Genomic DNA, 16959 nt, shown 5'->3' with positions numbered 1-16959 from the left:
AGTGAACGTCTCTGAGGCGGAGAAGAGCCACACTGTGTGTGACTCTTTCTCTACAGGGGACCTTGTTGATTCTTATTTGAGCTGATTTCAGCTGGAGCGTGTGGTTTTAAACAGCATGACAGCAGCCGCTCTTCGTCCTCTGTGATGACTGAACAAAACCACCTGCTGATGAAGTGCGTCCAGGTGAAGTCAGTAAAGAGGGAAGCATATTTTTACACAGTAGCAAATACTTTGCTACTGTACTTAAGTACAAAATCCACATATCTGTACTTTACTTTGTTATTTGTATTTCTCGCAACTTGAAAGACAACTTGTCCTACCACTGAGCCACCAATGCTCAATGCTCAATCCTAACTCCTCCTCACTTTTTTTAATATGTTTACTTCTAAAACTTAAGTACATTTTATATCACAAATTAAGTACAGTCTTATACAAGATTGTATAAGACTGTTCATACTGTAAGAATATCGAATTATTTTACTATTCAAAGAAATCTGAGGTCATACCATTATTATTTGATTAAAAAAAAAAACATTTTTACATATTTTATTCATTTAATCTGTAATGCATTATTCATTCATTCATTTTCTACCACTTTAGCCACCACATGAGGTTGTGTAAGGTCGCCAGTCCATCACAGATACAACCTAAAAACATACACTCTCACACCTCACAAATCACATCTTCATTTTATGCAATTGTAATTTAATATAAATATTTAATATTTAATATTTAAAAAATCTCTCGCCAACCTCCTGGCCCAGTCTCTGGGAATCGTTATTTAATGTCATGAAATGTTTAGCAAAATGTCAGTAAAGATTGTACATTATGTTTTAGTGCCTTGGTTTACGTCTGTAAAAAGTAAATGCCTCATCATTTTTAAATAAATAGATTTAACAAGCAAAAATACAAAAGATGATATTTAAATATCTATTTCACTGAATGCATCCTGGAAGCCCAGTAGTGTCAAAGTAGAATTAGTAATTGTTTCCCTCAGGCAGTTCAACCTCTTCACCATTTCCTCTTGGCGTCAGGGAAAAGCCATTTCCATTTATCGTTCTGAAAAAAAAAAGATAAGAAAGTTGATTATCAAACATGACAAACTTTGGATAAATAATCATTTTACAGAATATAGGTATTTTAAAGAAAACATTTTGCTTACCTTTACCACCTTGGGTCTGACGTCCTCCAAAAGCTCATACGTGTTGCTGATGAGTTTGGGATGAACTGAACTTTCACTGCCAGGAATCATCTCGTATATGTCTTCTTGAGAGATGATGGCTTCACTGGGGACCTCGTCGTACACTAAATCACTTTGCTGCTCTAACGGCAGCGAGCTACTCTCAGACAGTGCAGTGTGTGGGCTTCCAGCCAGGTAATAGACAGCACTGTCACCCATGTAGTTCAGACTGCTGGGTGCTGTCTTCTGTGACCACGGGTTGCTGCTCGTGGGTTGTCTGATGGGCTTGGGGGAAAGTCTCGGTGGAGTTTGGGGGGGCACATTCAGTCGGTAGTGGTGCTCCACATCGGGGCTCACGTCCGGTCTAGATGGAGTACTACCACGACTGACACTGTGGTCCCTTGCAGTGGATCTGTCAGCCCTCTCCACATTGTCTTCAGGTAAATGGCGTTGACAGTTTTGGGTTCTTGGAGACTCTCTGGGTGATTGCTTGTTGAGCTGAGCATATAAAAGCCTGTCCTGGTCATGTGGGGGCCCAATGTCAAGGTGTCTGCTTCTCTGAGGCAATGGTGGCACTTCCTGTTTGACACAACATGCCATATTGTTAAATGGTGGTACATGAAAAAAATGTATTACATCAACATTTATAACACAGAGCATTTACATGTGCAAGAATGTGCAATATAGAGCGTCTTATATAATTTTTTCAGCTCAACCTAGGCAATCTGATTTTTTTTTAAATAACAATAATAATAATAATAATTTTCACCAACTGTATAAACACACCTGAGCACTCCTCAAAATGTGACGTCTTTGACTCAACAACAAAGAATTGAATGTGTGACCTATAAACACCCCCCCCCCCCCAGGATGTCCATATAAGGAGTTGTGTATTATTCCCACAGTAAATTACCATGGGTGCATCTATGGAACAGATCCATAGATGGGTTAAGCCATAAAATGGTCATAATACATGTATCCTCAGAGATCAGGGAAATACGTCAAACTTAAATACTTTACTGATAACAAATTGATGTGTAAAGTGTACGAACCTCTTCCATGTCGCTCCTTGGTGGCTGTGTTTGAGGTGACGCACGTTTTGTTTCCACAGTTTTTTCTTTAGGGCTGATGTGGATGGTGTCATACAGCTCTTCAGTCATTACCTGCATTGATGCAAAACCAAAACAGCAGTCAGGACATCACTGATCCATGCTGCTTTAGGAGAGGGTGAAACTAAACTAAAAAGAAGTTTTTATCTCACCTCAAAGCATGACGATGTCAGATATTCTCTGAACGGCTCAATTGGGTTTGTCTTGTAGTATTCTATTAGATCGGGCACCGTGTCGTGTAGCTCGTCGTCTCCATAGACGACAAACTGCCCATTTTCTGTTTGGTTGATCACAAAGTGTCGACATCGATCCCTGCCTCTACAAAAAACATTTATATTATTATTATTTTTTTTAAAAGCGTTCAAGACTTCAGAAAATGCAGTAAAACAATAAGTAAGTCTGCATGAACCACTGAAACATCATTTGTGACTATTTGGACGTTTAAATGGTTGCCATTAATATCCACCAACGAAGCTGTATTACTTACAGAACTAGACTGGATTTCATACAAATTATGGGGGTCTTAAAAATATCAAATCGCTTGTTTAGACTAAACCAATACTCACTTATATGACAGTATGTACCCGATGGCTTTGGCACTGAGACGCACCAGGAAATAGCCCAGCTTCTTTTCTCTGAGTATTTCTTCAGCATCTCTGTACAGAGAGGAACAAACACTTTTATATATGTATATATATATAAATATTACTTCGTATAGAAATAATAATTAAAAAAAGAGATTCATATGTGATATACAGAGTTTAACAAACTATCAGTACTTACTCTCTAGTGATGAAACCCAGGAACCAAGAAGGAAAGAAGCCATTGTGGACAATGAGAGGCACTTGAGTCTCTACGAACCACTTAGATGCCAGTTCTCTCAGTCTCTTCTCAGTCAGTTCAGCGTAAGAGTCCTTGTGTGGTGCCTGAGGCTCCATCCTGGCTCGGTCCTGATCAATGAGTCAGTGATGACAGTCAACATTTGTTTCCCAACATCAACAGTGAGTCTGTACTTCAACTCATTTGCTTATTTTCCAGGAGGTGTCAACTAAAGACTAAAAGTAGCTCAATGTTCTCATCACTGAAATGAAAACAAAAAAGCGTGGCTTCCACAGTGCCTGCTTTTCAAATGTTAAATTTCATTAATATTCATTCAATCACAAAATATAGCTAATTTGTATAGTTCACAAAAACTAAACAGAATCCACAACTAGCAGTTTCCCTTTTTTATTTAACAATAATTCCTTGTCTGTATTGTCCTGTTGAAGATATGGAGACATATGACAACTCGTCATTAAAGCGTAATTCTTACCTTGAAGAAAAGCCGCAGACAGTCCCCAAAAGAGGGTGATTTTGGATTTTTCTGATCCTTTATTCTTGAATCTGATAAGATTTTTTCACATCTGCGTTTCCCACACAGAGAACACAAATTCCTTTCAAACGCTATAGAAAAAGAATGAAAATCAACACTGATGCTTCAATGTTTAAATGTGTAAAGCTCACATGCTGGTATTAAAAGTTTCAGTGGCGGCTCATACCTTTCCTCGAGACTGAAGGTGGGTGGTTTAAACCTGGTGTCATTTCAGCAGACAATAAAACGCTTGTCTCAACTTCTCATCAGTCTCTGATCTACAGCTAAGTGTGTTCTTCTGAGGGAGTATGGCCCCTCATGGGAGATATAGACATGTGACATTTAGAGTTACACACTTTTTTCCGAGGGCTTGGAAAGCAGTGATGCTTGCCATCGACACAGCCGAGTTCATGCATCTCATTTGCATGAAAGAGACGACGAAACAAACAAGAGCTTCCTGAAGAGAAACGGAAAGTAAGCTGCACAGAGACTGTGGTTTGTGCGCACATGAGTGCACTGGTTTTTTCACGTGGGAGCAAAGCTGCGTCACCAGTTTGTCGTTTGGGTTTTCTGATCTGCATTTACAGTAAATTGTGGTCAAAAGGTATAGGAGCAAAAATTGAGATACTTGGGAAAACCTGATATGATTTTGGAGGTCTTAAAAAAAAAACCCAACACTGGTAAAAGCTGATATTCCCCGGCCTTGTTTATGACTTAATGATGTAATCATTAACAATGGCAAACTCTTAGCCCCCATCAATTACTGACAGTCATCATGAATCACCTCCCATGTTCTGGTTTTGTGGCCCATGATTAACAGTAGGAACTCCTTGTGGGAGAGAAACAACAACCAGAAACAGTGTGTGTCACACTGAGCGGGATGAGGCCGGACTCACCGATGATAACTCAGAAAAATTATACCAGTATACAACTGGTTAAATGGCCCCGAAGTCACAAAGTGTGGTTCTGAATGTGTTAAAAATAATATTATTACAACGTTACAGGACAGTATGGAAACAACATGGTAGATAGCGTGGTAATCATTTTGTAATTAACTTAACAGTGATACTATCTTATTTATGGTAGTTTGGTGATAACAATGGTAACGGTGTGGTAATAGGGAGATACTATTACAGTAATATTATGTTATTTTTAAAGTAATGTCCAGGTAATAGTGGGGTAAGGAGAATTAGTATAGGTCGCCATCTATTTATTAATTCAAGGAACATATGTCTGACCATCTATTAATCACATAGGCTTTTACTAGTCAGTGTAAGACTCTCACCTGAATATGTGTTTAAATCAAAATGGATTATTACTCAAATATAAAGTTCACCCTCCCTTATGACACCTCCACACATAACCACACATAACCAAACCACAAATGTTGATTTTTACATGAGAAAATCAATCATAAAAACAATAAATTAAATAATACTGTACTGTAAATACACTGTAATTCAACTCATTGGGATCTACACAGTCAACTGTTTAACCAGTAAGGACATACAAACATATGTTCCTTGTATGACTAAATATTGCAACTTCGCCATGATCTGCTTTCAAATGTCTCTGTGAGTCATTATCTGCCTCTCTGAGGATTTGGGGTCAAAAGTTAGCGCTGGTTCAGAACCCACTGCATCACATTTGCATCATTTACTAATGTGAGCATGATGAACTATATACTGAGCAATATATATAAGCTCTGTATAACTCACAGATACATATTTTAAAATGAAAGTTGACCAATTAGACAGCAGATAAGACAGCAGGTATTAGTTTTTTTGTTTTAGTCTTGTGGCGTCATTCAGTACCCTTGAGGAGGATGTGGGTCTCGAAAGGTCACAAGTCAGTTGACGCCTGTAAAATGTCACTTCAACAGAATATCTTTCCTTTAGACCTCAGGGTTAAGCAAGCGTCCTCACAAACAACAGAGATAAGTCTTCGGTGGTAATGGTGCAACTTGCATAACTACAGTTATTACGGGTCGTTTGGAATTTCCACACCACTGTAGTGCATTTGATTAAAAAGCTACAATGTCATGTTACTGTTTACATCATGTTATAACAATGGTGCGTGTCTGCACGTGTCTGCACATTGACTTTGTGTGTAAACTCGCATAGTGTCCGGTGTGGCCGCAGCATTAGGCTAAAAAGAAAGCTTTCTGTGATGAATGTCCTTATTTTGACAACTTAGTTTAGTTTTTTGATTGTAAAGATGTGGAGTTTTTGCCTTAACATGTTACTGTGGAAGTTTTGCCTTTGCAGAACTTTGCTCACTCCTCCCTTTCCCTTTGTGTGTCACATCACTATGTTGGCCGTTGCGTTGCTTAATAAAAAGGATGTTGTTCTTTTGTTTGTGTAGTGAGATTTGGCTTCAAAATGTTTGGTTTGTCCGTTTGGACAGCTGAAGAAACAGTTCAAGATGGCAGCCTCTGTAAATTAAGCCCTTTAAATATACTGTATTTAAAGGGCTTTATTGAAGCATACTTATGGGTTGTGTATTCAGTTTCTGCCAATAAAATCTTGTAAATGTTACACCATGGGCCTTTAAATGGTACCTGTACTTATTTTTGAGTCATCTCTGCATTTTTGTTTCACTATTTTGCAGGAAGTTTGTTGCAACTTGATCTCGTTTCGTTGATCTTGTGAAACACCGCCACCCAGCGGTGGAACGGCTGCATCACACTCAAGCGCACGCACCACCTTGGCTGCTGTAAAACTACATCTCCCGTGCTCCTTGGCAGCCAGTCATGCGGGTGGAAACGGCAGTGCGCATCCGCCGCGCTGCTGCTGCTGCTGTTGCTGTTGCACGAAGAAGAACTTTCGGGGGAAGATGCACGAAGAGGAGGATGGCAGCGAGACGGACTCCTGCAAAGCTCCGCGGGTCGTGGCCGCCAAGTCCGTGGACATGGCTGAGGTGGAGAGCGCGAAGGAGCAGCAGGCTGCCTCGAGGCTGTGCGGCTATTTGAACAAACTGTCCGGCAAGGGGCCGCTGAGGGGGTTCAGGCCGAGGTGGTTCGTGTACGATCCGAGGAAGTGTTACTTGTATTACTTCAAGACTCCGCAGGATGCACTGCCACTCGGACACATCGACATCGGCGACGCCTGCTTCTGCTACGACGTGGAGGGAGAAGAGGGTCAGTTTGAGATTCGCACCGCGGAGAAGGAGTTTCTCTTCAGGGTACAAACTTTTTCTCTGTGTGTTTTTGTGTGTGTGTGTGTGTGTGTGTGCTGTCATGTGTGTCACTTCCTTTATTCACGGCTGAGAAACAGACACACCCATTTAGACTGTACACGTTCATATTTTATTTATTTATTTATTTATTTAACTCTATTTTTAATGTGTGTGTGTGTGTGCAGTGTATGTGGGTTTATGTTAATGGTATCTGTCTGTCTGTCTGTCTTCAATGTTCAATACATTCGTATTATCGTCCAAGTTAGCATTTGTTTGATTTACCTAAATGAGCCTCTGTTATATTGATATTGAGCATATCTTTTATTATTGACAGCCCAAAGTTCAGCATGCAGTAAATGGATATCACGTTATTGCACTGAGAATTGTGTGATTTGGTATGTCATGTGCTAAATGCTATAATACAGTAAAGTATAGCCCATCTCAAATCGCAATGGCCATACATGTCACTATTACATAGTTTCCCCATATTTTAAGCCCTATTGTCCTTTGTCTGATCTTTCCTTTTTCATTTCTTTCTTTCGTTCTTTCTTTCTTTCTTTCTCTCAGCAGCCCATGTTTACCAGCACATTCTTCTGAATCTGAATCAGCACATTCCGCAGTGTGTCTGCTCACTGTTTACATTCTTAGACTCATTTAAATACCCGTGACCAAGGGGTCACTGCGTCCCATGGGATATCTTTATTTTTCTGCTAGCATGTGACTTTTATGGGTTCAGTCGGTGCCAAACCAGGCTCCTTCTTTGTCAGCTGTCACTGAAGTGTCACCAGAACCATGTTTTCAGCAGATGTGTGAACTGTGCTACTGCACGGCCCGAGGCTGGAACTGAGACCGAAACCAGCGTCTGTTCCCATTCACATGACTGATCAAAAAGTAACCAGCTATTTAAAGTGATGGTTCATGTTTTTTCGATTTAACATCTGTTATCAAGGTGTCAGGTTTTTTTGTTGTTGTTTAACTGTTGCTTTCTAAATTCTGACTTCTGTCAGGGTTGACCAAGTTTACAGCATATGTCTGTTCTCATTTGATGTGTGTTCTTTCTGTGGTTATCTTTTCAGGCCCCCAGCAAGCAGGTAATGCTTTACTGGCTCCAGCAGTTGCAGCAGAAGCGTTGGGAGTACAGCAGCACGCGAGGCTCCGGCCAGAGAGACAGCTGGAGCTCTCCGACCCTGTCCTTCCCTCCCACTGGCCTTGTCGGCAAAGACAATGGTAGATACCAATACACAGACACAAGTGTACATAGAGCGAAAATGTACCATGTGGACAGGACACTGTTAAGTCACGTCCAGGCACCAGCTCAAAGTAAACACCTATATCTGATAGGTTAATGTTGACACAAGTGCTGTGAACACAAGTCACGAGTTTGTAGACGTGGTAATGTTGAGCACTCAAGAACAAAGGAAATTTTCATTTTAATCAAAAACCTCATGTCGTTCACTCACCTGCAGGATTAAGGTTTTGTAATCAGTGCCATATGTAATACCTTTCAGAAATGTGGATAAAAATGCATTTTTAACATACTTTTTATCGTCTATAAATCCATAATAAAGCCTGAATGTTGCTTGGTATACTATATGTATATATATATATATATACATATTAAATATTCTTTCTTTTCAAATATTCCTGGTTGTAATGAGAAAGAATAGTGTCAAACAACATATTATTAGCTTAAAAGAGACTTAGGAGGAGAGATTCAGATAAATATATAAGGCTTTTAAAACACAAGATAATATATTGGTATGAGAATTATGTTGTATTTCTGTCAGTAAATAATGTTTTATTTCCTTGTTTTTTTTCAAAGCTGTGTACAGCCTCACATTGGCAGACGCACTGACAGCCCCCTCCACGACTTCACAACTCTCCGTGATTAATTCAAGCAAATTAAAGAGGAAATGCGTGATTTAAATTACTTGTAGGAAATGTAGTTTCAATGCACTCGTAGCATGTCCTCTGTTATGTCGATTGTCAAGCTGTGATGAAATGTGTGGTTGCAGGAAAGAGCAGTGACATCAGCCATTCTTGCCGTAATGTCTCTCTAACTGGAAATGTCCCTTCATCTGTGAGGAAGTTGTTAATGTTTAATGCATTACTCATGTGTGGATGGACACACATGTGATTACCCAAATACAATCATTGTATGTCTTTGTCAATCTTATTTCATTCCTCTTCTTACTTTCTTCTCTTCACACTGGCCTTAGAAATGCCTAACATTGTATTTTCTGTGGGTTAGAGCACAGCTCATGAACGCATGGGCATCCAGTCAGTTGTGAATGGCAATTTTCATTTTGGGGTCCATTCATGATCACTACTCTTCTATTTAAATACTACTAATAATAAAACTTATTATAATAATAATAATAATAATAATAATAATAATAACAACAGTTTGCATTGCAATTGTCTCTGTTGCATTTCAGATGGTTCCATCTTTGACAAGCTGAGCAGCAGCATGGAGAAGGTGCGTAGTGACTTTGCCATGGAGACAGAAACAGAAGGCGGAGCAATGGTGGGGATCCAGTCAGCGAGAGGGTCCTTACCTGGGACCACAAACCCACTCAACTTTTCACTCAAAAACCTTGGTACAGATCTCAGGTGAGGCCCAGTTCCAACTACCTGCACGCTGCTATAATTGTATTTAATTGCTATAATTGCAAGTCTCTCTTAATGCCCCTGCTTAACAGGTGCAACTACTGTCGCGTGTTTGCTACAGCATGTGCCCCAGTAAGAGCTGTACTGAGGAAACCAAATACTCTATTGTGTTTTGTTGTAGTCGACGGCAATAGAGGAAATGGTTACGTGCATCCAGGTCACCGGTTGCTCAAGTATGAAGCCATCAAATGTTCCGCTTCTGGGCGACACAACAATTCCATTCACGTAACACAGCACAGTGAAGTGCTAAACATGTGACACACGGATTGAACCGGCTTTGTGACCGTGATGGAAAGAGACGACACTTGTTTAGGTGAACAGGAGCCTTAGCGCAGCTCAACGTACAACATCTTTTTATGATGTTTTCGACAGTTTTGAATGGAAAAAGGTGTTTTCAACAACAAAATTGTGCCAAACTAGGAGGTTTCTGTGCTGTTGTTACCATCATAATGGTGCCAACTAAATGCACAGTATGTCATTTTTGCCACTAGGGCTCTCGCTCTTTCTCAGTCAAAACAGTAACCAAGGCCACATGGGATCATGAGCTTTGGTTTACTTCCTGATTAAATGACTGATCCTCTCCATCTTTATCCAGAAGTTACTTTGTATTCCAGCCTTTTCTTCAGTTGTATACACCATTTAACAATCACCTTTTTGAAAACAACTTGACACCGACCAACTGTCTCCCTCTCTCTTTCTGGGCACTGAAAAGTGTGATTAGACGCCTCAGCAAATGTGGAACACAAACCCTCCTGTACCTGTTTCAAAGTAAAAGCACACTGTTTTTGTTGCTTCCTTCCAGTCCTGGAAATAGTTGCAGGGCCAGCAAACCTGAGTCCTGGCATTAGCACAGCACAGAGGAGTAGCTCAAGCATTTAAAAGTTTATGATTTATGGCAATTTTCAAAGGAAAACCTTTTGTAAAATATGGCAACAGCTCTGCAAAAAGCAGATAATGTCATTACAGGTGACCAAAAGTAATGACACGGTGTGATATTTATGGATCTAAGAAGTGTTGCATTAGTCTCATCATTTTTAGATATATTAATACAGGCATGCTGTGATTCTCTGTGTATTTAAATGACCTTTCAATAGTAGGAAGCTCCAGTCTCACGCTCCTGTCTGGTTGTTGTTGTTGTTGTTCTGTCAGGAACTCCATGTCTTATCTGCGGCAAGGCAAAGGAGCTGAGAGCAGGCGCAGTGTCTTCTACACCAGTAACAACAGCGCAGAAGAGTGGGAGTTAGTGGATGCCCCACCCAAAGACTTCCCTGAACAGAAACAGCATCCAGACAACCATAGACGTACGTCCACTTTATGCTGCCTCGGCAACCCACGCTCTGGCTGTGGTTTGATACTCATACACTCATACTGCTTCACTTGTTTGCTACCATGAGAAATGCTTTATTTTTCTAAAGCTTTCTGTTTGTACTCAGCCCCTGACGTCACCTACACATGCAGTTAAAATCTACAGGTACAGGCATCAAGTGATGAAGTTCTCTTCTCTCTCAGATTCCTTCGGATCAGCATTTACTTTCGACTTTGTGCGCAACTCAGCGAGGCCCAAAAGGCCTCTGCTTCGGGACATGATGGGCTCTGGGAGGTTTGGGCGCGGCGCTGAGACACGCAGTACTGAGAGCTCCCCGGTGGAGTGTAATGGCAGCAAACCCTTGGAGATGCAGCTTCGTCTCCAGAGCCAGCAGGAAGAACTGAGCCGCATGGAACAGGAACAGGCCAAACTCCGAGAGGAACTCTCCGGTCACAAGGTACAGTTTTCTCACTCTCATTGTAGTGGTACATTTTAAAAAGGATTGTAGAAAACAAATACATTAAATATCATGAATTCAACGCCACCCAATGTTAGCATCATTTTGCTCTTCTACCGTTTTTTTCCCACTAACTTATAGAAGGCCTATTTGTAGTTGTCAATCCACATTTTACCTTTGTAGTCGTGTGAAAATAACAAAAAAAACAAAACAAAAAAGGAGAAGACAGTGTAGCATCCACTCGATGAAAGGGGAAACCTTGACTGATGGTCAGAAAGTTCAAGTTGATGTTCAGGAACCAACATGAAAGCTAAACGGAAATCAGAAAACTCATTTCATAAGCTCTCTAATTTACCCTGTTGCTAATCTTGACTGGTTTTAATATCCAGTTAAACATTTGTGTTATATTCTTTACTTTTTGTTCATATTACTTGTGATTTTTGACACCTTTTGTCAGCTTGATTTGCTCTTTCTCCGCTGTTATCTTGCATCAGTTTACATGCGCACACCCTTTCAAAAACTTCTGGTTAAACAGGAAATTTCAACATTAAAATACACAATGACAAAATACAATCGCTAACTTTACAGTAACTGACTGACCATGGCTATTTACAAAGAATAAATTAAATTAAATGTTTATCAAAGACTTAAAACATTTGCTTCCTTTCTTGAACTGCCGTCTAGTTGATCAGTTTGACCTGAAAAGCTGAAAATTCAGTGTGAATTCACTGGAATCCTAATGTTGCTGTGTCATTGTGACAAGTGAATAGCAGTTCTCCTAACAGCAGGTGTGCGTGCGTGCGTGCGTGCGTGCGTGCGTGCGTGCATGCGTGTGTGCGTGTGTTCTTGCATAAACATGCAGTCCTCATGGAGGCAGAATCTCATTTCTGAGGAGTTGGTTAAGTTTGTGCCCACACGGTGGAGCAGCTGGCTAGCACTGGTGCCTCACAGCAAGAAAATTGCTGTTTTGGGCCTTTGCGTGTAGAATTTGAATGTTCTCCCTGCGTGTGTTTTTTCTCACTCACTCATCTTCGACTTGCTTTATCCTCCACATGAGGGTCAAAGGATGCTGGTGCCACTCCCAGGTGACATAGGGCGAAAGGTGGGGGTACACCCTGGACAGGTCTCCAGTCCATCACAGGGACACATAGAGTGACAGTTTAGAGTGTCTAATTTACCTAATGCATGTTGGTGGACCGTGGGAGGGAACCGGAGAACCCGCAAACTTCCGACCGGGTCGCAAACCCAGGTCTTGCTGCAGAAGCAAGAGTGCTAACCACCACACCACCTTTGTGGCCCTAACGGTTTTCTCCCACCGTCCAAAAACATGTTTAATTGTGGTTCAATTGGACACTCGAAATAAACTGTAGGTGAGGGAGTGAAGGGTTGTTTGTCTGTTGTTGACTGGCGACCTGTCCAGGGTGTTCCCTGTCAGCTGGGATTGTGGAGGATAAAGCAGTAGAAAACGAGTGAGTGGTTAAGTTTAAGCCTAAGATTTGTACTGAGGGTTAGTGTTGGTTAGTGTCGGTTAGGGTGAGGCATTAACTGCTTATGGTTACGGTAAGGGATCACGTTTACTCGGGTTCACCGGCACAAATGTTTTTGTTATAGGTGGAAATGAAGCACAGTAAAAGGCTACAAAGACTTACACATATTAGAATATGTGTAATGATTATTAGTCACAGATCATATTCAGTGTGAATGAACACATTAGTCATACTGTACGTTAATAAACTACATATACACAGTATAGCACTGTTTCAGTCTTAGTGACAGCTTGAGTTGCTTCTTCACCCATGCACACATATTCATACAGTGCTGCTATACTGTGTATTTAGCCCGTCCACACCACACACCATCAGCAGTCATTTAGGCTTCAGTGTCCTGCCCAAGATGTATACCTGTCCTTATTTAATCAATATGTTTATACTAGAGCTGAAATGATTGATCGATTACTAAATGAATCTACTATTTTGATAATTGATTAATCGGTTTGAAGCTTTTTTCTTCTTAAATGTGAATATTTTCTTAATTTCTTTGCTCTGGATAACAAAGAAATCATTAAAAGTGAATCATTTTTTTTTGTGGACAAAACAAGACATTTCAAATTTTTTTAAGGTTTTCTGATATTTTATGGACCAAAATCGATTAATCGAGAAAATAATTGACAGATTAATCGATTATGAAAATAATCGTTAGTTCTAGCTCTAGTTTATACAACAAAAATCAACAAATGCATGACCTCTGGGAGCAAGGCAACTTTATTTTAAAAGACAAATTAATGAGAATGTTTTAACCAAACCGATTCTCTTTGTTAACCAGGAGCTGGTGAGACTTCTTCAGCAAACTCTAAGGACGTCTCAGTGCGACAGGCCAACAGCGCGATGTCCGGCCCCAGCTCCTGATGCCTCTGCAGCCACAGACCAGACTCAGACTCCCACGGTAACCCAGGAAGAAATCACCCAGCTGGAGAGCCTGCTTCAAGAAAGAGACGGACAGATCCAGTCGCTGTGTGGCCACATGGAGCGCCTCGCCTTAGAGAAGGAGAGCCTGCAACAGGAGCTAAAAGGCTTGAAGATTAAAGTGGGGGAAATGAATGACCAGCTGGGGATGCTGATGGAGACCATCCAGGCTAAAGATGAAGTCATCATGAAGCTTTCGCAGGAGAGCTCTGAGGACGACAGGAGTGCCAGTGACACCAGTTCACTGTCTCCCAACAAAGAGCAGCAGGAGCTGGACATCCTCAAGGTGAAGAGGAAGGCGAGAGTTGATACAGACGAGAAAGCTGCTGATAAGTCCTTTGCATAGCAGCCATTTCACAATGTTTTAGAAAGAAAAGCACAGGTCATTGTTTCGTTTTCCATTTCCATTTTTGACAGTAAACCAGCATGCATGAAACTGAGAAAGAGAAATGGAACTCGGACATCATTCATTTGATTTTTTACTACTGTGACCTTTCAAAGTGACTGCTCTGCAAAAGGCCCAGTGAGTGTGATTGTAAGCGCGGGGACTGTTTGTGTTGTGTTTGTGCTGTGGTTAAATTTCCACTGATTAATCAGACTGTTTTGTGTTTTTTTTGTCATTTTCAGGACAGTCTCCAAGGCTACAAATCTCAAAACAAGTTCTTGAACAAAGAGATCCTGGAGCTGACAGTATTGCGCAGAAATGCAGAGAGTAGAGAAAAGGCTTTGGAAGCAAAGGTACGGTCTTGTGTTTGGACGTTCGTGATACATTTCTCTGTTCATAGAAAAAAGGAAGTCTGCGTCAAGTGTAGGGAGGAAGTCCAGCACTGAACTGAGCTGATGTCCTAAACTGCAAAACAGGGAAAATGTAACACAAGCTGAAACCTTGACGTAAGCCTTTCTATGTTTTTCCTTCTGCAGTGTATCGCGCTGGAGGCCAAGTTGTGTCAGGTGGAGAGTAAATATCTGGTGCTGCTTCAGGAAGTGAAAAACCCAGTCTGTTCATCCTCAGAGCAGAATCCTGCCCATGACGTCATTTCCAGATTATTGGAGGATGCCCTGCAGGCAGAGGGCTCTGAACAGCAAGAACATCCCATCTTCAAACCAAACACTGTCAGGTAGGGGGGAAAACCTCGAAGAGCGTTTGCCAGGAATTGAACTTCAATGATGATTTAACATTTGTCTCTGTTTCGATTTGACGACAGCGAGTATGACGTGTTTGGCTTCAAGACGGTGCCTGAAGAGGAGGAGGAGGAGGAGAAGCTGGTTGCAAAGGTGAGAGCCTTGGAGCTCAAGTCCTTGTCCATGACAAATCAGGAGGTGTCCGTTGGAGTGAAGTGGGAGAACTATCTGGCCGGCACCATGAACAGAGACCTGGTGCGCTCCCCTGAGCTCAAATCCCTGATTCGCTGCGGTGTTCCCCACGAGCACCGGTCCCAGGTGTGGCGCTGGTGTGTCTCCTTCCATGTCAAAAAGTTCCGGGACCATTTGGCAGCAGACTATTACGAGACCTTACTGAATGTGGCCCGGGATAAACCCAACCCTGCTTCGAAGCAGATCGAGCTGGACCTGCTGCGCACTTTGCCAAACAACAAGCACTATGCTTCTCCAAGTGCAGGCGGCATCCAGACCCTCAGGAACGTCCTGATGGCATTCTCCTGGAGGAATCCGGATATCGGCTACTGTCAGGGACTGAACAGGTACTGGGTGATTTGCTTTATTCTTCCACTTCGTTCTTTTAATGACTTGAAATAATTCATTTGGATTTGCGTATGGTTTCTTCAGACTGGCTGCCATCGCCTTGCTGTATCTGGACCAAGAGGATGCCTTCTGGACTCTTGTAGCCATAGTGGAAGTGTTCATGCCAAGAGACTATTACACCAAGACTCTGCTTGGCTCGCAGGTTAGATTGTAATACTGGCTGCTGACACAGGGACACGTGAGGCTTGACTCACCGGAGCAGGAATGCAGCACTGTTTATTGTGTCTCTCTGGCTGCTGGATGGTTTCACATGCTTTCTGTCTGTGCTCCCCGCGCCCGTCTGTGCAGGTTGACCAGCGCGTGTTCAAGGACCTGATGTGCGAGAAGCTGCCCCGGCTCCATGCCCACTTTGAGCAGTACAAGGTCGACTTCTCCCTCATCACCTTCAACTGGTTCCTGGTGGTGTTTGTGGACAGCGTAGTGAGTGACATTCTCTTCAAGATCTGGGACGCCTTTCTGTTCGAAGGCCCAAAGGTGAGACACGGAAGAGAAAGTGAAAGTGTGTCTCTTTAATTTAGGGTTAGTTTCAATCTTAAGCCTTTGACTAAATGTTCTTTGAGTAAAGATAACTGAAGGAAACTGAAAAACTGACTTTAAGTTGTATGTGTTAACTCAGACCTTAATGTTGTCTTTACAACAGTAGTACAAATGCACGTGTGTTGTTGTGAAGGACCAACATGAAAGTATAACCCAGTTCGACAGCTGCATAGCTTTTCTTTGTTGTTTGGTTTTATGAGGTACAGGTTGTCCTGCCATAAATCTCTGGCTTCAGATTTAGAAACTTTAAGACAAATCCTTTTCTTTGTAAAAGGAAATCAAAATAAAACCAAGTGACTGTTTATTTTGCCAGGTTGACACAAACACCACATTCTAATCTTGCTGTGTCTGATGAAAAGTGTGAGTCGTTTGTTAGATTGTTAAACAAAACAAGTTTAACCACCAAGTTTGTGACACTCTCCTGTTTGTCCACTTGGTGGCGACAGAACCAAACAATGAAAAGTCTTCAACTCAAGTAAGCCCAGAAAAAAAGAAAAAAAGGCAACTTTTTTATACATTTTGACCCATGTTTTTGCTCCCACCTGATTAATATGGGTAAGTACAATGTTCATTCTCCTCTAGTTCTGTTTTTGGCACTTTGTACAGCAGCCATTCTGCCACATGTATTAGGAAGGAAAGCCCCGATGTCACTGGTCACATTAACAATGGCTCTGGTTTAGTTCATGTAAGTCAGGACAGTGTGACCGTAAACCAGCATGCACTCTGAAACTGAGGAAGCTCAGTGGAACTCATCACGCCGTCAGTCGCTTCATCATTTCCCGACCAGGACCTTTTCACAGTGGCTGCTGTCAGTCGTTTACAATGTCGTAAATAACTGACAACAGCAGTCGGAACACTGAGAGTGTCTCACAATAGCAACGTCAGGAAATATTCAAATACAAAGGATGATGCAAAGCTCTGTGTTACAGGAGATTTGTAAACTTTGGTG

At 41.6% G+C, this 16959-nt stretch overlaps 2 protein-coding genes across 2 annotated transcripts; one reads left to right on the top strand and one right to left on the bottom strand.

The window, feature by feature from the left end:
- Nucleotides 1-765: 765 nt before the first annotated feature.
- LOC131470439 (SH2 domain-containing protein 7-like) lies at nucleotides 766-3725 on the bottom strand. Its single transcript, XM_058646265.1, has 7 exons — nucleotides 3602-3725; nucleotides 3073-3239; nucleotides 2856-2945; nucleotides 2442-2607; nucleotides 2233-2343; nucleotides 1163-1759; nucleotides 766-1059 (listed from the first exon to the last, which is right to left on the bottom strand). Exons 2-7 carry the CDS (start codon nucleotides 3225-3227, stop codon nucleotides 1012-1014), a joined length of 1167 nt encoding a protein of 388 aa, XP_058502248.1. The 5' UTR covers nucleotides 3228-3239; nucleotides 3602-3725; the 3' UTR covers nucleotides 766-1011.
- A 2679-nt stretch (nucleotides 3726-6404) lies between these two features.
- On the top strand, nucleotides 6405-16001 carry tbc1d2b (TBC1 domain family, member 2B). Its single transcript, XM_058644338.1, has 11 exons — nucleotides 6405-6823; nucleotides 7894-8044; nucleotides 9256-9430; nucleotides 10637-10788; nucleotides 10997-11250; nucleotides 13573-13998; nucleotides 14340-14450; nucleotides 14634-14830; nucleotides 14918-15412; nucleotides 15498-15615; nucleotides 15762-16001. Exons 1-11 carry the CDS (start codon nucleotides 6476-6478, stop codon nucleotides 15984-15986), a joined length of 2652 nt encoding a protein of 883 aa, XP_058500321.1. The 5' UTR covers nucleotides 6405-6475; the 3' UTR covers nucleotides 15987-16001.
- The last annotated feature ends 958 nt before the right edge of the window (nucleotides 16002-16959 follow it).

The sequence above is a fragment of the Solea solea genome, chromosome 12 (genome assembly GCF_958295425.1).
Source record: "Solea solea chromosome 12, fSolSol10.1, whole genome shotgun sequence".
Classification (NCBI taxonomy): domain Eukaryota; kingdom Metazoa; phylum Chordata; class Actinopteri; order Pleuronectiformes; family Soleidae; genus Solea; species Solea solea.
This window is presented reverse-complemented; position numbering and strand designations above follow the sequence as displayed.

Excerpts from the sequence above, each read along its gene's own strand:
- LOC131470439 (XM_058646265.1), bottom strand. The coding sequence starts at position 3,227 with ATGGAGCCTCAGGCACCACACAAGGACTCTTACGCTGAACTGACTGAG. Across the intron at positions 2,344-2,441 it reads TGACATCGTCATGCTTTGAG|GTAATGACTGAAGAGCTGTA; the intron begins GTGAGATAAAAA and ends GCATCAATGCAG. Across the intron at positions 1,060-1,162 it reads TCAGACCCAAGGTGGTAAAG|AACGATAAATGGAAATGGCT; the intron begins GTAAGCAAAATG and ends TTTTTTTTTCAG.
- tbc1d2b (XM_058644338.1), top strand. The coding sequence starts at position 6,476 with ATGCACGAAGAGGAGGATGGCAGCGAGACGGACTCCTGCAAAGCTCCG. Across the intron at positions 11,251-13,572 it reads AGGAACTCTCCGGTCACAAG|GAGCTGGTGAGACTTCTTCA; the intron begins GTACAGTTTTCT and ends TTTGTTAACCAG. Across the intron at positions 15,413-15,497 it reads TACTGTCAGGGACTGAACAG|ACTGGCTGCCATCGCCTTGC; the intron begins GTACTGGGTGAT and ends TGGTTTCTTCAG.